The sequence below is a fragment of the Macaca mulatta genome, chromosome 15 (genome assembly GCF_049350105.2).
Source record: "Macaca mulatta isolate MMU2019108-1 chromosome 15, T2T-MMU8v2.0, whole genome shotgun sequence".
Taxonomy (NCBI): Eukaryota; Metazoa; Chordata; class Mammalia; order Primates; family Cercopithecidae; genus Macaca; species Macaca mulatta.
Window position 1 is genome coordinate 72061272 of NC_133420.1, and position 27156 is coordinate 72088427.

The 27156-nt window shown below is 40.1% G+C and overlaps 1 protein-coding gene across 2 annotated transcripts in view; it reads right to left on the reverse strand.

Moving 5' to 3' along the window:
• Positions 1 to 27156, reverse strand: part of TEK (TEK receptor tyrosine kinase) — a 121737-nt gene that overhangs the window by 33881 nt on the left and 60700 nt on the right. For both annotated transcript variants that reach the window (XM_015117580.3, XM_001105270.5), the window contains exons 4-11: positions 26655 to 26807; positions 20561 to 20692; positions 19946 to 20086; positions 14004 to 14132; positions 10778 to 10929; positions 8739 to 8883; positions 3328 to 3489; positions 1389 to 1523 (exon numbers count right to left, since the gene is read on the reverse strand). In XM_015117580.3, the coding sequence (XP_014973066.3) occupies positions 1389 to 1523; positions 3328 to 3489; positions 8739 to 8883; positions 10778 to 10929; positions 14004 to 14132; positions 19946 to 20086; positions 20561 to 20692; positions 26655 to 26807 (1149 nt within the window). The remainder of the gene's footprint in view (positions 1 to 1388; positions 1524 to 3327; positions 3490 to 8738; positions 8884 to 10777; positions 10930 to 14003; positions 14133 to 19945; positions 20087 to 20560; positions 20693 to 26654; positions 26808 to 27156) is intronic.

Below are 27156 nucleotides of genomic sequence, written 5' to 3' on the forward strand. Positions count from 1 at the left end.
GTTGAAAGTATAAAGCACTGACCAAGAGATAGTAACAGAATGGTTATACACAGTGAACAATTCAAAGAACCAGAATGAAACCTTACAAAAGATCACTCCAGTATTTCAATGGAGGGTACCTGGGTAACAGAAAGCCGGAAGTCAGGTTAGCATCAAGGAGGCTTCACAAAGTTAACGCGATAGAAGGCCAATCAATACAAAACACCACTAATAAATCAAGAAATAATTTTACACATGTTATCTAGAACATGTGGACCCAGGACCAGCAGCATCAAGCATCACTTGGGAACCTACTAGAAATGCAAAATTATTGAACCTACTAGAAATGCAAAATTATTGAGGCCGGGGTTCATCCTCACCTCGAAACCATTGAATCAGAAACTCTGGGGATGAGGCCCAGAAAAACCTTTTTTTTTTTTTTTTTTTTTTTTTTTAACGGAGTCTTGCTCTGTCCCCCTGGCTGGAGTGCAGTGGTGCGATCTCGGCTCACTGCAAGCTCCGCCTCCCAGGTTCCTGCCATTCTCCTGCCTCAGCCTCCCAAGTAGCTAGCTGGGACTACAGGCGCCCGCCACCGCGCCTGGCTAATTTTTTGTATTTTTAGTAGAGACGGGGTTTTACCGTGGTCTCGATCTCCTGACCTTGTGATCCATCCACCTCGGCCTCCCAAAGTGCTGGGATTACAGGTGTGAGCCACCGTGCCCAGCCCAGAAATATCTTTTAACAAACTCTCTGAATGATTCTGATGGACACTTATGTTTGAGAACCACTGATTTAGAAAAGGGAGGTAAATATGATAAGAAACAGCTTAAGGAGATGAAAGTGGCTACCTATAGGAAGCAGGACTGGGAGGTGGAGGGTGGAGCAGGGGAATGTTCTTCAGATAAAAGCTTCTTATTCTATTTGATGTCGTGACTCTGCACATGAATTACTTTGAAAAATTAGAAATTATTTTTGAAAATAAATAAACTGGGACTTCTGAAATATGCCTGTGGCAGGAGCCTGGCCTGGGCCCTTAAGATGGAAACAGGAAGCCAGTGATAAAATGCAGGAGCTGAGGCTCAGCACAGTTGCTGCTGTGTAAATCCCAACTCCTAGGGGAGGCCCTGCCTTCCTGAAGGCTCATCTGCTTCCTTCTCTGTCCCTACAGAGTGTGGCAGACCTCCTCCCCCAGGGAGACAGACCAGGAGTCCAACCCAAATAAAGGAACAGTTTGGCTTGAAGTTGCTAGCCTTCCTGTCACTTTCCCACCCATTCAAAAGCAAACTCCTGCCACCTCCATCCCCACCCACCCACTCACCCACCACCACCCTTCCTGGTCTTCCTTCCTCTTTCCCCTTCCTCTCCCTCCCACCCAGCTCATGAATAAATGTGAGCTGGCTTCCACTGACCGATAGAAGCTGTTGTGAAGCGTCTCACAGGTCCAGGATGCCCTTCCCCACCCTCTCCACGACGGACCAGTTGCACGCAGAGTTCATATTCTGTTCGAGGTTCCAAATGGTTGAGTGTAACAATCTCATTTGTCACTGAGAAGAGAAAAAGTCCAGTAAACTTAAGTTGGCATTCTCTTACATTCCTTAAGCCAGGGTTGTTGTTATTGTAATGGGAGCTAATTTTAGGTTTTCAAAACTATGTCTTAGTGAAGCAGAGAGGCAATTCCATCTTCAAGGCCTCATCCTTCCTAATATGAGGAAAATTAGGCTTTTGAAATGTTTCCAGGTTACAATGTACACATTCAAGTGTGTATTTCGGTGCCACTTACACATTTCTGCCCTGGTGCTTTTGTCTTTTCATTTGTAGAATAAAACCTCACAAATCTTCTACTATATGGAATACCAGATTTGGGGAATACTCAATTAGAATAAAATAATTTAATTGCTACTGTTTTCAAGTATGTTCACTGATTGCAATCAAGCTATCGAGAAAAAGATGCTCAGGAGGTTTGCTCAAAATGACCAGATAACTGATTTGTAATGGTCATACTATCACAATGGAGCATTCTGAAGTCCTTGACAATAGTACCCATAAACAAATGGTATCTGCCTCTTTTCTCCTTACCTATTTGCTTTAGTCAGCCTCTGTTTCTCAATGGATATTGCAAAGATAAATTTCTGCCTTACCATATGATAAATTCCTACTTGGTAAGAAAAAAACTGGGATGTGTTTAACAGTTCTTAGAAGACCACTTTGTCAATGTCCACTTGTAGAAAAAGGTGATGCATTATTACCACCATATGACAGCAAAAGACCTAGCCACTGATGTTGGAAACAGCAATTCAGCAAATCAGCCTGACATCCCTGGAATTCTGAATTTTGATAGAATCTACAATAGTACATGAAGGACTCAGTAGTAATACCATTTTATCCAGTCTACCCGGGTCAGCTAGTGTTATTCAGCCCAAAACCCTCCTCCTCTTCTCTTTTTTTTTTCCTGGAGTTTCCTTAATTACCTCCATATAGTGAATAGAGGGTCATTTTAAGGAAATCATAGGCATAGTAAGACAAAGGTATGGGCGGAGGAGGACATGCTGCCTACAAGCATGATAGTGGCAGGTCTTTTCATAGGATGGTCCAATGGAAGCAGCATGGTCACTGATAATGCTGCCTTTGCTTTTTAAAATTGTGATTTTACATTATCATGCAACAAATGTAATTTGTGTTTCAAAATAAATTCAACTGTTTTCATGAGCTTTTGGCATTTTGTCACATTTTGTTCAATTATTTTTTTCTTTCAGGAAGTTAGGGGAGGGGCCTGTAGCTCTCTTTGCCTGTCCTTGTCCTCCCCGCAGCCCGTTCCAGTCTGCCACAGCCCAAACTTTGCAGGTTCAAATTCCTTTAAAAATTTCTCTGTGTTAAGAGTCTGCAGGACAGGGCAAGACATGAAATGAGAAAAGGAATAAGCAACTCAATACAGCAGCAACAATCACCCCCAGGATTTAGGCAGATTAAGCCTCTCTGCCCTTCATAGCAGACTCTGGACTTTCCTGCTACCATATTCATGGTGTAAACAAGTGTCTTTCACGATGACCAGGCAAGACAGAATAACTAAAAACAGGACTGGAGATCCAGAAAGAAATATTGATATAGATATAACTCATGGTGTGAGCTGGTTCTGTGTTCCAGAGCACACAGTGACTTCCAGAAAGTTAGAGGCCAGAGCTCAGAGGCCCCCTGCACTCTCTCTTGAATACTCTGAAATGGAATCCTCTACAACAGCCACCACCTTGGGGTAGAGGATTGAGGCAGGGAGAAGGGAATTTCTAGATTTGGAGAAAAATATTTCTCCTGGTGCCACATCCCCAGCGGGCATCTATCCTGTCCAAAGCTTACCTTGAATATGTCGCCAAGCCTCATAGTGATTAACTGGTTTGTATAGAAGCTTCTTGGATTTGATTGGTCCATCCCCAAAGTAAGGCTCAGAGCTGATGTTGATGACAGCAAAGTTATGTCCAGTGTCAATCACGTTTGGGGCATTCAGGGGCTTTGGAAGAACTAAATACAATTTCAGAAGACAAATTAGTCCTTCGGCTTTGAGGTTTGATTGTTCTTAGGTGGAGGTAAAAGATGTGTTTTACATGTCCGACAAAGTCCTCTTAAAGTTTTCTGCCCAGACTCAGGGAGATCACCTGCTCTCTAAGCTCTCTGCTTTGCTTTTGCTTCCCCAACCCATTATCCTCAAAGTGCTTCCTTAAAATAAATGTGCCCCTTTACTCAAGACCCTTCAATGGATTCTTATCACATGTAGGATAAAACCAAAAATTCATACCATGACTAGCCAGGCCTTAAGCCATTGAGCCCCTGCCCACTCTCCAGCCTCCTCTTCCCCTCACCTAGTAACCTCCAATCCCATTGACCTTTCCCTTCATCCAACTAACAAAGCATGAACCTCCTTTCCTTAGATTCTTTGTGGATGCTACTCTCCTGCAAGGAATGCTTTACCTCCCATTATTCTCCCAGTTAATTCTTAGCTCTGATGTGCATATTTCACAGGCGGCTATCATAGAACCTGAATTAAGGTATTGTATGCTTCCACAGAACCTCTACTTTTCCTTCATGGCGATTTTTAGAGTTTATTACTCTTTGTAGTATGATTATTTGATTATTTGATATTGGTCTTCTAGATCATCATTCATATTCTCTCTCTCTCTCTCTCTCTCTCTCTCTCTCTATATATATATATATATATATATATATATATATATCTTTCAGCCAAACAACACAAATTTATTATAGTTCTAGAAGTCAGAAGTCAGACATGGGTCTCGCTGTGCTAAAATTAAGGCGTTAGGAAGGTTGTGTTCCTTTCTGGAGGCTTAGAAGATAATCTGTTTCCTTGTTCTTTCTAGCTTCTAGAGACTGCCTGCATTCCCTGGCTCAAGGCTCCTTCCTACGCCTTCAAAGTCAACAACATCAGGCCTCTCTGATCCTTCTTTGACCACCACGTCTCTGACTATTGTCAGGAAATTTCTCTACTTTTAATGACTCAAGGGATTGGAGTGGGTCCACTCAGATAATCTACAACAATCTCCCCGTCTCAAAGACCACGTATTCTCTTTTTTTTTTTTTTTTTGAGACGGAGTCTCGCTCTGCCACCCAGGCTGGAGTGCAGTGGCTGGATCTCAGCTCACTGCAAGCTCTGCCCCCTGGGTTTAGGCCATTCTCCTGCCTCAGCCTCCTGAGTAGCTGGGACTACAGGCGCCCGCCACCTCGCCTGGCTAGTTTTTTGTATTTTTTAGTAGAGACGGGGTTTCACCGTGTTAGCCAGGATGGTCTCAATCTCCTGACCTCATGATCCGCCCGTCTCGGCCTCCCAAAGTGCTGGGATTACAGGCTTGAGCCACCGTGCCTGGCCAAAGACCACGTTTCTCAATGGGGATAACAGCGCCCCCAAAACAATGAAAATTGGTTCTTGGAGGATGCAAAAATTTTAGATATTACGATGGGTTGAAGCCTGCCAAAGAGCCATACATAGTACATAAAGAGATATAAAGTACATATGTGAAAATAAAATTTTATGGTGATGAGGGAGAGTTCTGGAATAAAATTTCTAAAAGGGCTTAGTGGGATGATAATAAAAAGGTTATGAAATATCACACCACACTCTAAATTCCATTAGGGCAAAGACCGTGTAGTTTGTTCACCAGCACCAACTAGGTGCTGAATTATTGTTTGTCAACTGAATTTCCAGTGAGCTCTGTAGTTCCCTTGGCCCAGCCTTCTCAGAAATGCATAACTGGTTTTGTTTTGCCTCCCCAAGAGTGTAATTATACAATGCAGAACCTTTCGGATTTCAGAGGACATTGCAACGTTCAGTAATTTTTCTTTTTCTTTCTGTCTCAGTGCTTTGACTCACCTTCCTTAGAAATGACCTTCAAGTCTTTGCTCAAATATCTTCTGAGGAAGCCTTGACTACCCTATTTAAAATTACAGTCACCACTCCAGCCCTGCCCCAGCATTCTCTACCCCCATTTCTGCTTTGTCTCCAAGACACTCAGCATTTTAGTGAACTGTACATTTTACTTATTTGCTCACTGTTTATCTCCCTGTGGGAATGTAAGCTCCACGATGAGTTTTTTTTCCCCTTGTATTATTCACTGCTCTATTCCCAGTGCCTAGAACAGGGGCTGAAACATAATAGGCCTAAAGTAAATTCTGTTGACTAAGTGACGACTTAGGAAGTTGTCCAAGGTCAGGATAATAAACCCAGTAAGAAGCAGTATCCCCTAACTGGAGGCAGAACGTGCCAGCGTTAAGTTAGATAAGTCTGAGTACGCATTTCACTTAGGCTGGAAAGGAGGGCAGTGCTGTGAGTACATTGGTTCAAGTAATGCTTTCCTTGTATGATAACATAAGGCCACCCCTTTCTTTAAACCAGCAGATGCACATTTTATTACAGCCATTAATGCCAGTCTGTAGTACTTTTACAAGGGCTTAAAAATCGCTACAAAGGCTTCCTCTTAGTAATATATCATTTTATTTTTTTGCCTTTTAATCATTTTTACTGAGATGGAACATACATATTGTAAAGTGCAAATATCTTAAGTGTATTTATCTCAAGGGACTTTACCTATGTGTACACCCATGTAACCACCACGCAGATTAAGATAGAGAATATTCCCAGCCTTCCAGAAGGCACCTGTGTTCCCTTTTCCAGTCAATATCCTCTACCCAGAGGTAGCTACTATTCTGACTTCTGTGACTGAAGATTAGTATTGCCTGTTCTTTAGCTTTATATAAATGGAATCATAAAGCATGTACTTTCTTTCACTGGTAATCAGGTTGGAAAGATTCATCCATACTGTTGCAGAAATTAATTCTTTTTTATTACTCTTTAATATTCTTCTGCATGATTTTATGGGCTAAATTGTTTTCCCCCCAAATCACACGTTAAAGTTTTAACCCCTGGTACCTCAGGATGTAACCATGTCTGGAGATAAGGCCTTTAAAGAAGTAATTAGTTTAAAATAAGTTTATTAGGGTGTGCCATAAACCAATATGACCGGTGTCCTTATAAGAAGATTAAATTAGGACACAGGTAGAAAGGGAAGACCCTGTCCCTGTGTCCTAATTTAATCTCCTTGTGAAGATATAGGGAGACAATGGCCATCTACAAGCCAAGGAGAGAAGCCGCAGAAGAAATAAACTCTGTTGATGCCTTGATCTTGGACCTTTAGCCTCCAGAATTATGAGAAAATTCCTGTTGCTTAAGCCACCCAGCCTGTAGTAGTTTGTTACAGCAGCCCTAGCAAACTAATACATATGAATATACTACAATTTGTGATTAGTGTATCCTTTCTAATGTTGATGGACATTTGAGTTAATTTCCGTTTGGGGCTACTATGAATACAACTGCTCTGAACATTCTTGAAGATGTCTTTTTTGAACATAATACAGCCATTCTTTTGAGCATATACCTAGGAGTGGAATTGCTGGTTCATAGGGTAAGTAAATGTTTAGGTTTAGTACATGTTGCCAGTTTTCCAAAGTAATTGTACCAATCTGTACACTGGTGTTAAAGCCTAGTATCTGTTTTTTTAAATACTATAATAAAAGATGCTGATTAAATTGATTACATTCCCTAATGGCTATTTACATTTTATGGCTGCCAGTCAATGTGACAGCAAAGAGACAGCAGTGACTTAAGACTGGAGACGCTTCTACACATTGATGTTGTGTGCTGTGTCTTTCACTACAAACTAAAAACTAGACCCAGTGACTCTTCTGTGTATTCACCACATGGTTTGTTTTGGATGTATGTCCATGGGTAGCAAACATTCCCAGAAGTTTAAAAGTAGGGTAATTTTTCTTGTCTGCATATCATTTCCTTTCTTCCAAGAACATGCAAGATGCAAGAAATGATTTTGATCATGTGAATGTTCTACCAAATAAAACAGATTTGGGCTTTTTCCTATAACCAAAAGTACGAATAAGAAGAAGGATTCTGAGATGGTTCATATGGATTCTCAGGGCACAGAATCCAAATCTATGAGGGCTGCATTTATGCTACTGTTGTTACTGGCCTTTAAAACATAGATTATGTTCTGAGTATTTACAGCATTTCATTTATGGAAGTTACCTCTGGGATCTCCCAAGTGATTACTAGTGAAGTAATGAAAGGGGGCCAAATACAAATCAACTTTGGTCACCTCACAGTCTCCCCCTCTGTTACACAAGAGACTCAGAAAGCAAAATGGGCCAGAAGAGACAGTGCTGGGTTTGGAGTCAGGAGATCCAGGTTTAATACTAAGATGTGTGCTTATAATCTCTGCTACTGTATAAATTGACCCTTTGTATCCGTGGGTTTACATCTGTGGATCAGCCAACCGTGGATCAAAAATATTCAGAAAAAAAATTGTGTCTGAACATGTAGACTTTTTCTTGTCATTATTCTCTAAACAATACAGGATAGCAACTATTTACAGAGCATTTACAATGTATAAGAAATTACAAGTAATCTTAGCCTAGTGCCTTTCCTAGAATATATGCCAGAGAGCTGTGAGGTATTCTTGTCTAAACAGGTGCATAAGTAACTTGCGGATTTAAAATTCCTTGCTGTAGCTACGTACACCAGCCAAGTTAACATGGACTTACCTCCATTTTAGTTCTTCCACTCAAGCCACAAATCTACATACAAACACTCACATTAATTTGAATTTTGAAATACTAATTTATAGCAGGAAAAATGCCCACAGCCCTGAATGTGAAAAGATATTCATGTTAATTATATAGCATAGGCTGGGCTTCTTATTAAGTGAGTAATCCTCAAAATAGGGATTCTCCAAACAATTCTCTACAATAATGAAAAGGAAGTCACAACGACAGTGCTAACCTTCTTGTGAAATATAATCACTACCAGATAATGTTGTGCCAGACACAATTCCAAGTATTTTATGTGTTTAACAAGGCTTCACAATAACCCTAAGAGGTACCTACATTATGCTTCATTTACAAATAGAGAGAGACTCAAAAAGGTAAATTTATTTGGTCAAGGCCACCCACAAGATTATGAGCTGTTTGAGACAACATCAAACCCGGGGCTGTGGGACTCCACAGTGCATACTCTTAATCTCTTCACTCTGGTTTCATGCATATAATGTTTTAAAGGCTTAGTACCCTGGAAATTACCTCCAAGGTATTTTAGTGGTCGCATACCTTTCCGTCTAGAAGCAGCATCTTTTCCCAGCAATACAAAAACATAGTGCCTCAAGGATACAATCCCTTTTTCTGGAAAATGAACTTACCTTTAACAGAAATGTTAAAGGGCTTTTCCACCATCCCAGCCACTGTGTTCGCACTGCAGACCCAAACTCCTGAGTCAGGGGGGAGGATCCGGTGGATGGTGAATATGGCTACTGAGAAATGATCCGTATGGTTAAAGTCTTTTGGCTGGAAAGGTCAAATACAAAAAAATAAAAACTTCTAGGGAGGCATAAACACAAAGGTCCATAACACTGACCCCATCTCATTGTTTAATAAGAAGTTTCCTAGGAGAGATCAAGAAGCTAAATGTAATGCTAATATAATCATTGGCTTATTTCCAAAGCTATTGTAGTAGCCCTGAAAGTTTATTTTGGATTGATGCCCTGTCAGATCCTGCTGTTGTATTTGTGTGTTTGGGAGTGTGGGGTAAACACTTACAAGCAAGACGCCTGAAGCATGATTTCTTTTAAACTACTCCTTGTAAGATTTGTTCCTTTCCTATCTAATACAGAAATGGCTGTGTGGGAGGATAAAGTGACTTCCTAAGTGTTTGAGAGGCTATTAAGTGTGGAGTACTGGAAAAATCCAGGGTTCTGAAGACAGATGGACCTCTGCCATTCTTTTTTTTTACGAGATAACACAGTCTTGTTCTGTGGCTCAGGCTGGAGTGCAGTTGAGTGATCATAGCTCACTGCAGCCTCAAACTCCTGGCCTTAAGTGATCCCCCCACCTCACCCAAGTAGCTGGGACTACAGGTAAATGCTATGTCCAGCTAATTATTTTTTATTTTTTAAGAGATGGGGTCTTGCTATGTTGCCCAGGCTGGTCTCAAATTCCTGGCCTAAAGTGCTCCTCCCACCTCAGGCTCCCAAAACACTGGGATTACAGGCATGAGTCACCATATCTGGCTTCTTTGCCATTTTTGACCAACTCCTTAGTTACTTAACTTCACCCAGCCAGTTCCCACTTCTGAGAAAAAAAAAAAGAGAGAGACTCGGCAATGTTAAGTAAGAAGTTACATATAGTTATGGTCAACTTTACTACATAGTAGCCATTACTTTCATTAACTCATGAAAAAGCCAACAAGATTTTGGAAGCCATCAATTGGCTTCTTCTACCTGATGGGTTGTTTGAGTGGAATCAGGGACATTTGAAATGTGGACCCTGGTAATGGTACATTCTACATATTCTTCCCTCAGAAGGTCACTCATACTGCCTCTGGTCAAGCTGATTTGGGTCATCTATCTTTGATAGAAAAATAGGATAATAGGTATTTCTAAAATTTTAAATAAAAAAAAAATACATCAATATCCTAAAGATCACTTTCAACATAAGAGAAATTTGGGGGGGCTCCCGTCTCTGCTGCATTTGGTATAGTTGGGAGAGAGACGGAAAGCATGTTCGAAAAGTAACTCGATCCTTTTAAACAAAAAAGAACTGCTGTGATATTACCTAACCATTGATGAGCATCAGCAATGAGGGCAAAGGGAAGAGGTGGGGAGAAACCCAAGGAATGCATTCAGACCTAAGGGATCCTGTGGATTGTAGTTTCAGAACTGGGGAACTCTCCTCTTCTATGCTCCCCTAATTGCTGCTCCAAAGAGCATAATAGGAGTACATCAGTCATCAAAACTCCATGTCCTGGTTGCACCTGGTAGCAAGTAAATCTGCTGATTCATGGGCTGCAACACCACCTTACTCTTCCGGATATGAGTAGTTAGAGATATGGGGACACTGTGAGAGCAAAGCTTTCCACAGACTGACACATACTTCTCCCCATACCAGCTGGACAATTCTGCAGAATGTGTGCCATCCTTGGCACTCAGCTCTGTCAGTTCCACGGGGGGCATATTCCCAAACTTGCACTGCAGTACTGGCCAACAGAGGAAATCAGTGAGGCTACAGATGAGGCTGCAGTGAGTCAGTTCTGCCTCTCCAGGAATAGGGCATTTTATCAAAGCCAACAACATACTAGCCTAGGAGGATAAAAGCACTGAATGGCATCTGTCGTTTAGCGGAGTGATTACTACACTGAAAGCATCTCATGGTTTAAGGAGGGCAGATTAAGAATGGCTCTTACATGGAGCACTGTCCCATCCGGCTTCACCAGGGTCATTTCTTCATTAGTAGGTAGCGGCCAGCCAGAAGCTTTGCAAATGGGATTAAATTTACCACTGTTTACTTCTATATGATCTGGCAAATCCACTATCTTTGGGGTCATCCTTGGTATGCCTGAAGGAAGAAAACAGCACTGTGAAATCTAATATTTAACAGAGCCAGCAGCAGTAGTAATAATAAAAATAGCTACTTCAGCAAGTCATGCACTGGGCAAGAATTTTGCAAATATTTTATTGTTTTATCATCACATAAGACACCTGTGATGTGGATGCTATTGTGATCTCCCATTTTATGGATGAGGAGACAGAGGCTCACAGCCCAGATTCAGACTCTCTTTATAAATCCAGAGTCCACACTCTTCACCACAAGGCTATGCTCCTTTCATGAAGCAGGGAGGAACAGTCTCAATATTAAAATGATTATCATGGCCATATCTCCCCTAGACTTTGCTGTTCAGTCCCCCTCTTTCATTTTACTGAATGATTACAAAAATACAACAAAAAAACTAGTTCTTCTTCCACTCATCAGTTAACCCCATGGTATTGCTGATCAACAGCATTGTCCTCAGTTTAGGTATGTGAGAGGGTCTCATTCATTGGGAAGTCTGCAAATAGCAGATAAATAAGAGGAAAAGGTAAATAAAGTTGCTCACCAAAGAAGCACATCAAAGAAGTGGAATCTAACTTCCCCAAATCAGTATCTCCTCAACAGCCAAATCGAAAATGTTGCTGCCAATATTGAAAGAAGGAAAAATGTCTGTGGTGTCAATAAAGGTAATGGTGTCAGGATTTCTTGCCTAATATCTACATAGTAAAGAATGAATAACCCTGAAATACACCAATTTTATTCTGAACCATAGGGTCTTAGGGAACTGTGGACTATTTGTAATTGAATGTGAGACATGTTTGAAAATTGTCCAATACTCAGTAAGCAATGTAGGCGATAGAGGTGCCCTCAGAGCAGCAGTAACTACAGACTGTTCCTTATCTGTGGTGGGAAGAGGTGGGGTCAATAATGATATTTTATACTGATATCCTGCTTCTCAGGCCTATAATGAAACGGGTAAAGGTGTGGAGGAGAAGGGGAAGAGGTCAATACATACAAGGTTATTCCTTGATATATCTGTAAACTTGGAAAGATTATGGAAAATGTGCCAAATTTTTCAGCCTAAGTAGCTATTTGAATAGGAATTGAAAAACATGTTTTGACACTTTTAAAGCATTTCTTTCCTTCATCGTCCCCTTGTCTTTTCCAAAGTTGGGTGGAGGTGAAGGTGGATGTGCTGGGCTAACGTGGAATCTGGGAAGGGAGCTACTCTCTGAAAGCCCTAGTGACACCCTGGTTAACTTGTCTTAGATTCTCTCATCAGAATGCACTCCTTTTGCAGCATCAGCAGAAGGGAACAGACAGGAAGGAACAAAGTACAAAATTCAAATCCTTAAACTTGTTAGTTGCCCACGTTCAGTACAATCCCCTAGTAGCCCCATGGCATTTCCTTCCCTTTCTAACCACTCCCTGATTCCTGCCCTGTAGTAAAGTCCAGGCTTGGCAAAAAAAGAAAAAATATAAAGTTTAAGGACTTTGAGAAAACACTTGCTGGCATCCCACCCCCAACTCCCAATATTTGTTCTGATTTCCAAAAGTAACAGAAAAAAAGACCGTAGCTGTATTATTATGAGTGTAGATTTCACTGGATATATGTTTATTTCAAAAGCATTTATATTTACATGATTGAAAAAGCAATATATATTTATTATTTAAGTTTGAAGATACATATGTCTGCTTCTTTTAATTTTAAAAAGTATATTCTAGGGCAGTGGATAGCAAACATTTTCTGTAAAGAGAGCAAATATAGTCAGCTTTGCAAGCCATGTTTTCTGCTCTTGTAGTACAAAAGCGGCCACAGACAACATACTATAAATGAACAGATGTGGCTGTGATCCAAAATTTTTTTCTTTATAATAACAGATGGTGAGAAATAAAAAGGAATGAAGTACTGATATATGCTACAACATAGATAAACCTCAAAAAAGGTGTGGCAAATGAAGCTAGTCACAAATGACGACATACTATACGATCTTGTTTATGGCATATAAAATGTCAAGAACAGGCCATCTACAGAGATGGAAGATACAGCTGACCCTTGAATAATACAGGTTTGAACTGCACGGATCCACTGACATATGGATTTTTTTCAATAAATATATTGGAAAATTTTTTGGAGACTTAGGATAATTGGAAAAAACAAACTGTGTAGCCTAGAAATATCAAAAAATTAAGAAAAAGGTATGTCATAAAGGCATAAAATATATAGAGATACTAGTCTGTGTGCTAATTGACTATGTTATCGGTAAGGCTTCTCGTCAACAGTAGGCTATTAGTAGTTAAGTCTTTGGGGAGTCAAAAGTTCTATGTAGATTTGCTACTGTGAGGAGGGTCAGTACCCCTAGCCCCCATGTTGTTTAAGGTCAACTGCAAATTAACAGTTGTCAGAAACTAGAAGGACTGGAGAATGGAAGTTTCTGCTAATGGGTACAAGGTTTCTTTTGGTATGATGAATGTGTTGTAAAATTAGATTATTGCAATGATTGCACAGCTCTGTAAATATGCTAAAAACCATTGAATTGTACATTTTTAAAATGTGAATATTATAATATAAAAATTGTATCTCTATAAAGTTGTTTGGAAAAAGACAGTGGGCTGGATTTAATCTGTGGGTTAAAGCTTGCTGGCTCCTGCTGGAGAGTAATTTCCGAACTAGAATTACATAAAATTTCATTTTGAGCATAATCTTTTCTATTTGTTTTATTCTTTCTATTGCTTTAAAAATATCCCCTGTCTAAATCCATCCCAAATTGCTCTTTCTCTGTTACGCATATCCAGGGAAAAGGCTGGTCCTAAAGAAGGGAGCAGAAGAGGTAGAGCTCTCAGCTGGCCAGTCATCACTTAAGCTGCTACAAAGAGCACATGGTTTATGCCTAGTGCAAAGAGAAATAAAGCCTACTATTAGGGTCAGTAAAGAAGAATTAAAATGCTGTGCTTTAGAATTTAGGATAAATTATTCCCAGCTTCTAGATGCAAACAAAAGAGGCTTGAGGATCTTAGGGTGCCGGCACAAGAATTATACCAGCAAAGCTCAGTTCAGACATGCTGAACATGGCCCTGACTACAGTGTTACCTTGCTTTACCTTCTCTCTCACACTGGAGTCCCTGCCGTCCTGGAGAGCAGAGACATCCTTGGAAGCGATCACACGTCTCCCCATTGCTGCAGCTGCACCTAAGCTTACAATCTGGCCCATAAAAACCATGGTGGCATGCTGTAAACAAAGACATCAAAAAACCAGTATTAATCCAGGGGAAGAGAGGAAACTAAGGCTGGAGGTGCTCAGTTTTACTTTTCTCTCTAAGTCATCAACTTTGTTGATTTGTGTAAGGTAGGGTATAATTTATCTGAATTACCAGGAATTTAAAAAGCTGGGGAGTTCTGCCTCCAAAAAAGTTGAATGAGCTCCTATCAGGCCAACTGTCCTGTAGATACAACTACATTTAGAAAATAAGAGTGGGATAGGAAGAAAAAAGACCTAGAAGATTCTGGAGGGGAATTGAAATTTGGAAGATGGGAATGATGTGTTTCCCAATTTTCAGCTTTTAGCTTAATTGTTAGGTACAGTTGACACCACGTATGGAAGCTAAAATTCCAAAGAAAACCTGCAGTCTACTGGTCTGATGAATCAGAGGACAGAGTCAGGAAAACCACAGCCACTGGAAAGAGAGGGAAAACCCAGAGAGTCAGAGAAAAGTCCCAGGTCTTTGGCTGATCCTTGATCCATGCATGCTCAATACAGACTCAAAGCAGCCCAGCTAAAGATAAAAGAGCTAAACTGAGTTTGACCTGATTCCTAACAGTGAGTTTGAGGTTTGAATCCTACCAAGTTAATTGCCTGCTAAAACAAAACAATATCAACATTCCTGAAAGGAATATATCATATTCCAGAGTCTCCACAATGTAACATTTTCAATGTTCAAGATACAATCCCAAGAAGAAATGGAGAAGTAAGGCCCATTTTTTAAGGGAAAAGAAAATCAACAGAGACTAACTGTGATGACTCAGATGTTGGAACAGACAAGAATTTTAAAACAATTATAATAACTATGCTCAGTGAGGTAAAAGAAGATACGTTCATAACAAATGAAGCAATGAGAAACTTCAGCAGGGAAATAGAAAGTATTTTTAAAAAGCAAAAAGAATTCTAAAACTGAAAAACACAATATTTGAAATCAAATATTCACTGTATGGACTTAGCAACAGAATGGAGATGACAAAAGAAAGAGTCAATAAACTTGAAGCAACATCAATAGATAGCCAATCTGAAGAAGAAAAGTAGGGAAAAGCTTGGGAAAAAATGATTATTAATCCTTAGGGACCCATAACACAAAACATCTAACACACATGTAATTGGAGGTCCAAGAAAGATCAGAGAGAAGGGGTTAGAAAAAATATTTGAAGAAATAATGGTTTAAATTATCCCAATTTGTTGAAATTTACACATTCAAAAATTTGTTAAGCCCTTAGCAGAATAAATATAAAGTAAAGTATGCATAGGTATATCATAGTTAAACTGCTAAAAACTAAAAATCAAGATAATTTAAAATGTTAGTTTTTAAGACTGTTTCTTTATAGTAGAATATTTAAGTCATTCAAATTATGTTTTGGTACTTGTAATAAGCTCCTGGGAGGACAGGGTAGAAGGATTATTTTCCCTTGGAGCTCACTAAACCTTCCAGGACAATTCTTAGAATTTGGTACATGGCAAATGGATTCTGTTAACTGAGTGTCCTTATTTTGGTCAACTGTAACATTACTAGAAGGCTTCTAACCAAAAATTAATGCAAAAGCTTGTCTTTTGGGGCACTGATGATTTGTTTTGGTTTTGTATTTTATTCACCCAGCTAAAATGCAGTCTTTTATTTTTAGTATCAATCACAACAAAGTTTTCTACAAATTCAATATAATCACTATCAAAATTGCAATGGAATTTTTCACAGAGATAGAAAAAACAATTCTAAAATTTATATTGAACCACAGAAGGCCTAGAATAGCCAAAGCAATATTGAGCAAGAAGAAAAATGCTAGAGACATCACATTACCTGATTTCGAAATATATTACAAAGCTATAGCAATAAAAACAGTATGGGACTGGCATAAAAACAGACATATAGACCAACGGAACAGAACTGACAGCCCAGAAATAAATGTACACATTTACAGTTAACAGATTCAACAAAAGTATGAAGAACACACAACAGGGAAAGGATAATCTCTTCAATAAATGGTCCTGGGAAAACTAGATAACCACAAGCAGAAGAATAAAATTAGAACCTCATCTCATTATATTCAAAACTCAATACAAAATGGACTAAAGACACAACATAAGACCTGAAATTGTAAAACCACTAGAAGAAAACAGAGGGGAAAAGCTTCTTGATATTAATCTGGGCAATGATGTTTTTGGATATGACCTCAAAAGCACAGACAACAAAAGCACAAATAGACAAATGTGATTGCATCAAACTAACAAGCTTCTGCACAGCAAAGGGAACAATCAACGGAGTGAAGAAACAATGTATGGAACAAGAGACTGTATTTCCAAAGTATACACCTGATAAGAGGTTAATATCCAGAATATACAAGGAACTCAAACAACTTAATGGCAAGAAAACAACCTGATTAAAAAATGGACAAAGGACCTGAATAGACATCACCTTTTTTTGTTTGTTTTGTTTTTTGAGATGGAGTTTCACTCTTGTTGCCCAGGCTGGAGTGCAATGGCATGACCTCGGCTCACTGCAACCTCCACCCCTAGGTTCAAGCAATTCTCCTGCCTCAGCCTCCCAAGTAGCTGGGATTAAAGGCATGCACCACCATGCCTGGCTAATTTTGTATTTTTAGTAGAGACGGGGTTTCTCATTGTTGGTCAGGCTGGTCTCGAACTCCCAACCTCAGGTGATCCACCTGCCTTGGCCTCCCAAAGTGCTGGGATTACAGGTGTGAGCCACCGTGCCCAGTCGACATCTCTTAAAAGAAGACATACAAATGGCCAACAGGTATATGAAAAATACCCAACCTCACTGATCATCAGAGAAATGAAAATCAAAACCACAATGAGATATCACATCACGCCTGCTAGCATGGCAAGGATGTAGATAATAGGGAACCCTTGTATGCTGTTGGTGGGAATGTAAATTGGCATAGTCATTATGGAAAACAATATGGAAGTTCTTCAAAACACTCAAAATAGAACTACCGAGTGATCCAGCAGTCCTATATCTGGTATATATCCAAGAGAAATGAAATCACTATCTCAAAGAGACATCTGTATTCTCATGTTCATTGCAGCATTACTTACAGTAACCAAAATATGGACTTGACCAAGTGTCCATCCATGGATGAATGGATAAAGAAAACGTGGTATGTACACATATATAAAGGCATATTATTCAGCCTTTGAAAAGAAGGAAATCCTGTCATTTGCAACAACATGGATGAACCTGGAGGGCACTGTGCTAAGTGAAATAAGCCAGGCATAGAAAAGTCAATACTGTAAGATCTCTTCCATACATGGAATCTAAAAAAGTCAAACTTATAGAAGCAGAGTAGCATAGTGGTTCCCAGGGACTGAAGGGTGGAAAAATGGGGAGATGCTGGTCAAAGGGCAAAAACTTTTAATTACACAGGGTAAGTAAGTTCTGGAGTTCTAATATACAGTGTGGTGGCTAAACTTAATATTACTGTATTGTATACTTGAAATTTGCTGAGCAATCTTAAATGACAGATGATAACTGTGTGAGGTGATGGATATGTTAATTAGCTTAATAGTGATAATCATTTCACAATGTATACATATATCAAAATATCACATTTTGCACCCTAACTACATACAATTTTTATTTAGCAATTAGACCTTGATAAAGCTGGAAAAAAACTTAATCACAACTTCTTACTCAAAGCAGATGGTAGAAAGGTTGAGAACTATTAATAAGCATAAAGGAAATCTGACTACTGAAATCAAGTTTCTTTTGGGATGGTAGAAGATCTTAAAATATCATGAAGCCTTGATTTTTTTAGTTTCTAGAATACATTGTAACTTTCTTCCTGGCAAAGGGTTCTGAATGACTTTGAATGATCATGTATTTGCACAGTGGAATTCCCGTTCTCTTTATTGTCCCCACTATTTGCTTCAAAAATTTTTATTATTGCTTATTTTCTCAGATAGAAACCAGCCCCGATACATAAAACGTGCCAATGTACAATCTATTGTTGACTATTCTAAATCCTGGACTATTAAAGGAGACCATGTCCTTAAGTAGTTACTGTTAGAAATGTCTCCTTGCTTTCCTACTGCTTTTTGGATGGATTGAACAGGATAGTAACTGTTGAAAGGAGTCTGGAAGAATATTAGAACAGTTCTACTCATAAAATCTTCTTGATTTCTTGATCCAGGAATGGGCTAGAATGAGCTCATGAAATGTACTCTTATAAACCTGGGCCCAGAGACACATTCACTATGAAGCAGATGAAGTTTATGTTCTAGAGACTGCCTGCATGCACCCTTTCCTGGGTCCTAGCAAAGTGTTCGTAGTTTGCATGAGATTCTATTTTTTTTTTAAAAAAAGACGGATCTCCCTGCCTGGAGTCACCTTTTACCTTAAGATGCACACTTCAGAGGCCAGATGGGATTCCTGCACTGCTGTGGCTCATTCCATGTTCCAGGGAGGCAGACATAGCATTGAGAGGGAACCGAATGAGGTATTGCAGGTGGCTGAAGCTAACTTTTGTGTAACTCTCCTCTTTGTCCTCCTCCTCCAAGCCCCTGGAGCTGTGCTGTCCAGTACAGTTAGCCACATGTGGCTATGGAACCCTTAAAATATGGCTAGTCCAAATTGAAATTTCAAAGACTTACTATGAAAAAGGGAGTGTTAAATATCTTATTAATACTTTTTTCTATTGATTACATGTTGAACTGATAATATTTTTAACATATTGGGTTAAATAATAGATCAAAATTATTTCACCTATTTCTTCTCACTTTTTTAATGTGGACACTAGAAAATTTTAAATTCTATATGTGGATGGCTTATATTTCTACTGAATTGCTCTGCCCTGGAGCATTGTTATCAAGTTGCTGGGACCCCAGTGTAGCTACCATGAGTGCTGGATATGGGAAAAGCTAACTTTGTGAGATAAACACTGAAAAGCCTTTGAGCTCTGGCTAATTCACAATATTAATATACATTAAGGACGTTCTGTCACATTTGTCTGCAGGTTCATGTTGAGCTACCGTGTGACAGTAGATGTGAAACACATACTGAAAAGTAGATGTCAGATGCACTCCACCAAGCCTGGTCAAACAGGAAAGCTTATTTTAGAAAGGGCAGAGGGACTCTGAGTAGGTGAAGTTAGTACTGCTTGCATAAGGTCCACAGCAGGTAAGATTTTAACTTCTTCAATTTTTGAGCCCCAAATCCTGTCTGGATCTGTCCTAAACGCTCTGATTTTGATTTTTTTTTTTTTTTTTTTTTAAAAGACGAGGTCTCACTCTGTTGCCCAGGCTGGAGTGCAGTGTGCAATCATAGCTCACTGCAGCTTCAAACTCCTGGGCTCAAGGGATCCTCCTGCCTCAGCCTCCTGAATAACTGGGACAATAGGCATGTGCTGCCATGCCTGGCTACAGCTGTGATGTTATGATTCCCTGGAGAAAAAAAAAAAAAGTCTTCTATAGTCTTCCTACTCAAAGTGTGGTCTGAAAACCAATAGCATCGGAACTACTTGGGAGCCTGTTCGAAGTGCAGAAACTTGGGCTGCAGTCCCTGCCTACCAAATCAGAATCCATGCTTTAGTAAGATCCCCAGATGATAGTTATGAGAAGTACTTTCTTTCTATGTGGTCCAGATTTTTATTGTGAAAATATAATTAACATTGGATGTAAACATCCATGATTCAAAATCCTGTCATCCAATAGTGGGTAACTAAGCAGTCCAGGTATATCCTATATTGTGATTTCCAGCAAACTAGATCTCCTTTGTATACCTGCTAGAACATTTTCTGTCCAAGGGTGTGATTGGTCCATACCTTCATTGCACTGCAGACCCTTCCAGCCTGTGGCACAGGAACACCCATAGGGGTCAGGGAGACAGAACACGTAAGACTTGCATCCATCTTGTCCACTGCACCTTTCTTTACAAGTTCTGCCAAATGTGTGCCGTTCACAAGCTTTGGAAGGAAAAGAAAAGATGGTTCAGAGTCAAATATGCAACCCTTTGAAATACATAATTCTTTGGATTCATTTCTCCTAGTCTAGTGAATATGGGAAACAGTCAAATCTCAGCTGTGGCATAGTAGGATGAACACACCCTTATGGCCCATTTTACTGATAGTGAAACTGTCCCGCAGAGAGGACATCAGGGACATCACTCACAATCATGCAGGTTTGTGCACTGCACAAACCTAGGGGGCAGCATTCGCATTGTAAACATCATAGATCTGTATATTTATTATAACTTTCTAGTGGTTGGCAATAAAGAGCCTTTAGGAAAAGGCACCTTTTTCTAATTCACACACAGGTACCATCTGACCTAACAGAGGTCATTTAGCTTCCATTCCCATCTGTGTCCAGATCTAAAATTCTAGATCCAGCAACAACGGCTTTTTAAATCCACAGCTTACTTATCAAGTCTCTTGACTTACCCTTCTCACATGTCCTTCCCATAAACCCAGGAGGGCAAATGCATTCCCCAGTATCTTCATGGCAGACACCATTGTTGACACAAACAGTACAGAGACGGTTACATTCAGGTCCCCACTTCTGAGCTTCACACCCTTTTGTTAAGGAAAACAAGGCTGTGGTGAGTACAGCACATCCACTCAACAAATCCTTACTGAGCACTTACTGTGTGTCAGTCATTTCAGTGGACAATGGTGAATGAAGATAAAATACAGGCTCTGCTCTCTAAAAGCTAATTGTCTAATATGGGAGACAGACATGTAAACAAGAAATTGTGATAGAAACAAAGACAAGGAGTACCTAACTCTGTCTGGTGGATGGAAGAGGGCATAAAGGAAGGCTTCCCAGAGGATATGGTGTGCAAGCTGAATCTGCAGGACCAACTAAGTAGCAAAGAAGATAAGGCTGGAGAGTGTGTTCCAGGCAAAGGCAAGGCACGGGAAGAGAACGTGGCCATGTCCAAGGAGCTGCATGGTTATAGGCTGGCGCTGTGGTTTTCAAAGTGTGGTTTCTGACCAGTAGCATCCCCATCATCTGGGAATCTGTTAGAAATGCAAACCCCAGACCCCACCCAACCACGACCTACTGAATGAGAAATTCTAGAAGTGGCCTAGTAATCTGTGTTCAACAGTCCCTGCAGGTGATTCTGATGTATGCTAGAGTTTGAGAACCTCTGGCGTAGATTATGTGGAGGAGGGATAAGGCTACAAAGAGAACGAGTAGCAGGAACTAGTAGCCTCCACCTATTTTTCAGCTGGAAAACCATATAAGAAGTGAAACAAGATAGGCAAAACCTAAAGTCCAAGGATGGTAAAATCCTTGTAGATTCAGATTTCCTGGCCACTTCTAACACTTGATGATTTTTGATTGTTAATTAGGTCCTAGGATAGCTTCTAATATAAGGAAAACCCAGGGGGGTTGGAATGACCCTTTGTGGTCAGGAATTTAGTTTCATTTCTCATCTGAAGGGAACTAGTGTCTTTGTCCTGTTGTTAGTCTCATGGTGGTAAGCTTGGGCCTGTGCCTACAGCTGATGGAACCTTATCATTTCTTTAGCAAGAACTCCTGGTTATCAGTATTTTCTCTACAGTAATCAAGAAGACTACCAACACACATAATTTCTTACAGTCTTCCACTTAATAGATAAAGGTACAAAATGTCTAAAAACTAATATTTATATTCCTCAATACATAAAGGGAAAGAGGTTTTGTGCAATTAGTGATTTCTTGAGAGCCAGACTGCAGGTTATTTACACATGTTGAAAACCAATGGTGGCAGGCAATGTAGATGGCAATGAGCTTCCTGTGACATTAAACTGTACCCAGCCCTGTACCTACCTACAGACCTATCCCAGCGTCACTTCTCATCCCAGGAAGGAAGGAAGAATCAAGCTTTAGGGAATAATAGAGGTGATTTCTTGGGGATGGAGAGGTCAAGAAAAGAGTTTGTTGATAAGCAACAAGTATACAATTAGGCATCTATTTTCTTCAAAGGCCTTGTGATTTTGTATTTTAAGAAACGCTACTTTCGAAAATCTTGCCAGAGAGCAAATCTACAGAAAAGAAAATCCTATTGTGATTTTTTAATAAATCTTTAAGCACTGACTGTTTCTAAGTTTCAATTCATCCTGTAGAGATGTTGATATGGTTTGCCTCTGTGTCCCCACCCAAATCTCATCTCCAATTGTAATCCCCACATGTTCAGGGAGGGACCTATTGGGAGGTGATTGGATCATGGGGGTGATTTCCCCCATGCTGTTCTCCTGTGAGAGAGTTCTCATGAGAGCTAATGGTTTTATTTTATTTTATTTTATTTTATTTTATTTTATTTTATTTTATTTTATTTGAAAGAGAGTCTGGCTCTGTTGCCCAGGCTGGAGTACAGTGGCAAGATCTCGGGACTCACTGCAACCTCTACCTCCCAGGTTCTAGCTATTCTCCTGTCTCAGCCTCCCAAGTAGCTGGGATTACAGATGTCCACCACCACGCCCAGTTAATTTTTTTTGTATTTTTAGTAGAGACCAGGTTTCACCATGTTGGCCAGGCTGGTTTTGAACTCCTGACCTAAGTGATCCACCCACCTCAGCCTCCGAAAGTGCTAGGATTACAGGCATGAACTACCATGCCTTGCCGAGCTACTGGTTTTAAAGTGTGGCATTTCCCCACTTTGCATGCACATGCTCGCTCTCTCTCCTGCCGCCTTATGAAGAAGGTGCTTGCTTCCCCTTTGTCTTCTGCCATGACTGTAAATTTTCTGAGGCCTCCCCAGCCATGCAGAACTGAGTCAATTAAACCTCTTTTCTTCATAAATTACCCAGTCTTAGGTAGTTCTTTATAGCGGTGTGAAAACTGACTAATACAGATACCCTACAGTTAAGAGAAGTGGACACATGCCTTCAACTTTATCTCATTTCTTCATAAACATCAAAGAACTCATACAGGGGAGAAATATTCTTAAATGAGATGATTGTGATCCAACTTAAACTTTCTTAGAATGATTTTAGATATCAGCTGTGCTTGTTGAATGGCTTCATTAAAATACTCCTAACCACAAAGGAGAATGAACGAGACAGCTTGGATATCAAAATGTGTTAGAAATCTTTTGCTTTATCTTTAAAGCTCAGGTGAATTTCATACTCTAGTTTATAGGTTTGTTTTAGTATTAAAGTTTTTTTAAAGCTTTAAGCCTTTTACCACTGTGTTATTGTGATATAATAATATATATGTTACATATATAGTCTCTTATATTTTATATATACATACACACACATACACACATATATATGTATGTGTGTATATATACATATATACACACACACACACACACACATATACACACGTATAATATATATGTAGTCTCTTCCCTGGTTCCTGGCACAGAGTTCCTAAAACCCCTGGAATCTCTGGAGTGGTAAGAGTGCCTTTTGTATGCTAATGAGAGGACTGGTGGCTGGTGGTCCCTAGATAGCTTCGGATGAGGGCTAGTCACCAGAAATACCAAGGCATGATTAAAGTTGTGATATTCAGCCTCACCCCCGAATCTCTAGGGAGGGGCTAAAGGCTGCATATTGAATTGATCAATGGCCAATGATTTAGTCAATTATGCCTACCTAATGAATCTGCCATAAAAACCCAAAAGGGCAGGGTTCAGAGAGCTTCCAGATCACTGAACACACGGAGGTTCCTGGAGGGTGAGGTACCTAGAGAGCACACGGACGCTCTGCACCCCTCCCCATACCTTGCCCTGTGCATCTCTTCCACCTGGCTGTTCGTCTTATCCTTTGTAATATTCTCTATAATAAGATGGTAAATGTGTTTCCCTGAGTTCTGTGAGCCCTCCTAGCAAATTAACCCAACCCAAGGGGGAGTCTCGCCTCCAGTTTATGATATACGGTCAGTCAGAGACATAGGTCACAACCTGGGGCCTGCAACTGGCATCTAAAGTAGGGGCAGTTTTATAGGACTGACCACTTAACTAGTAGGGTCTGATGCTATTTCCAGGTAGAGTCGGAATTAAGTCAAACTGCAGGATACCCAGTTGATGTCTGCTAGAGAATTGGATAGGGTGTAAGGAAAACTCCCTACGCATTGGTGTCAGAAGTGTTGTGTTCAGTGAGAGCAGAGATTAGGAAAAACGCTTTGATTTTCCTCTCTCAAACAACTATATATCAACATGTATAGACAGTTTGACCTTCCTAGAAGATGTACCCCATTTACCCTCTGAGTACACCTAGTACATGGTGTTATATCAGACTCCAGAGAAACTATCTAAATGAAATAAACGCAAATTGCTTCCTTGCCATTCAGTCTCTCCTGAGTAGTGGAATGAAAGGGGATGTCACTTGCTTCTCCCAAGGCCACAGAAACTTCATGTAAAGGTAGCTGTGAGGCAAGCTATTAGAAGCTGAATATTGCAGTTTTGCTATCATCATAAATTATATGTTTTAAAGATTCATCTTACAAAAAGGCTGCTCTGACATTTAATAGAAGTCAAGCACAGTAGTCATCTAGGAGGAAACAGGTCCTGGGTACATGGAAAGATGCCTCTCGACTCAAGCCCAAATAGTCCTGCCTATAAAACACCTTGCTATATTTTATGTCCACAGAGGTGGCTAAGCATGGAGCATAAACTAGATGAATCACACTTCTCATACTTCTACTGTCAGTTTTCAATATTTATTTAGGTAATTATTATACATGTGCCTACTCTGATTGGGAATGACACAAAGGACAGGGATTTATCTTATGATCCTGTATTCTCAACACCAACACAATTCTTGGCACAGATTTAAGATCAACATATTTTGGTAAACGAATGGGGGAACATAATGCAAAGCAAATGAATTGGAGATGCCAGTCATTAGAGGAATGACAGAGAAGCCCAGGCATTTAGACCTGAAGACTTCAATATTTAATATTATGAAAACCTGATACAGCTGGGGAGAATTCAGGGCAAATCATTTTCTTTCTATTCATCAAGTTCCTGTAAAAATTACAGGAAAATGTAATGGTGATATTTATGCCCCACTTCAATAGTTATAATGGAGAAAAAAAGTGTTTACTAGTTCTAACCCTTACATTTTTCAAAACTGAAAATAAAAATCACACTTAAGAGTTACATGACCTAGGAAGTGTGGGGTTTACAGGAGGCAATGTTTAAGTAGACTTTAGTCTAATCCAAGAGGTCCAACTCATCCCCCTAGAGCAGACACCTTTCAGTGAGACTGCTTTCCTCATTGTGATCCCCCTTTTTATATGGATGATTATGCTGTACAAATGTGAGCTTCTAGTGCCTGTAACTTGTAGTACATGGATCCACCCTTGTCTGTAGCTCACTGGTCTAGGCTGATAGACATCTAATATATGTTAGGCCAATCTCATTATTCTTCCTGGAAATTCAAAGTTTGGAAGTGAAAGAAACATTGCTGAAGCTGAGTCATGGTAAAAGCAGCATCTCTGGGAGAAAGCCCTCTCCCCTACCACCCACACCAACCACAACCGAGCCTCAGCTCTTCCTTGAAGCTTATCTTTACTGGAACTTGCTTTATAGTGTTTTGGTTATTGTTGTTGTTGTTTTTTTTTTTTTTTTTTTTTTTTTTGTTTTTTTTTTTTTGAGACAAGGTCTTGCTCTTTCATCCAGCCTGGCCCACTGCAGCCTCGACCTCCCGAGTTTGAACTATCCTCCTACCTCAACCTGCCAAATAGCTGGAACTACAGGCATGCATCACCATGCCTGGCTAATTTTTGTATTTTTTGTAGAGATGGGGTTTTGCCATGTTGCCCAGGCTGGTCTCAAACTCTTGAGCTCAAAGGGCCTCTCAAAGTGCTGAGATTACAAGCATGAGCCACGATACCCGGCCACTTTTCAGCTTTCCCATCAATATATTAAGAATCCTTAGTGTCCTCCTCTTGTATGGTTTGGCTGTGTCCCTACTCAAATCTCATCTTGAATTGTAGTTCCCATAATCCCCATGTGTTGTGGGAGGAACCCAGTAGGAGGTAATTTAATCATGGGGGCAGTTGCCCTCATGCTGTTCCCATGATAGTGAGTGAGTTCTCATGAGATATGATGGTTTTATATGGTGCTTCCCCCTCTCCTTCACTCTCATTCTTCTCTCTCCTGCCACCATGTGAAGAAGGATGTGTTTGCTTCCTCTTTTGCCATGATTGTAAGTTTCCTGATGCCTCCCCAGCCATATTGAACTGTGAGTCAATTAAACCTCTTCCCTTAATAAATTACCCAGTCTCAGGTATGTCTTAATAAAGAGCATGTGAAATTAGAAATGATTTGCCCTGAATTTTCCCCAGCTATGTCAAATATTTGTAATATTAAATATTTTAAGTCTTCAGGTCTAAATACCTGGGTTCCTCTGTCATTCCTCTGATGATTGCTATTTCTTATTCATTTGCTTTGCAGCATAAGAACAGACTAATACCACCTCCAACCAATCCCTGGTTTTTGCTTAAGAAGCCATAGTTCGTTTCTATTACCTGCAACTAAAAATCCTAACAACCTGACAACTACACCATCACAAATGGTGGCCTCTCCATCACTTACTCCGGACTATCAGCCTGGTGAAGGCCGAGGTGAAGAGGTTTCCTCCTATATACCTGGCCGAGTACACTCCAGCATCCTGGGGCTGAGCATGAGGCAGGTGTACTTCTAGAATATCAGGTACTTCATGCCGAGGCACTGAATGGATGAAGGAACCTAGTAAGAGGGAAGAGTGAAGAACAATAGGTCACACTGAAACATTCCTGTTTCCTTGTCTGGTTTCTTCACTTAATCAGCTTTCCCTGACGTGGTAAAGAAAATGTGCTCTCACATATTGGATGTGGGAGAAGAATGAAAAGGCTGAACTATTCAGTACTCTCCCAATAGTCAAGAAAGTCATAGTGATAAAACAGATAGGTTAGTCTGTGGGATCTACCACCAAACACATAAAGGTGGGAGTAGTCTAAGTTCTTACATTCTACAGGAAGAGGTGAACATAGTTGGCAGGCAAAGTTAGGTGAAAAATGAGAGGTAACCCTGTCAACTAACCAATTAACCAGGAGAT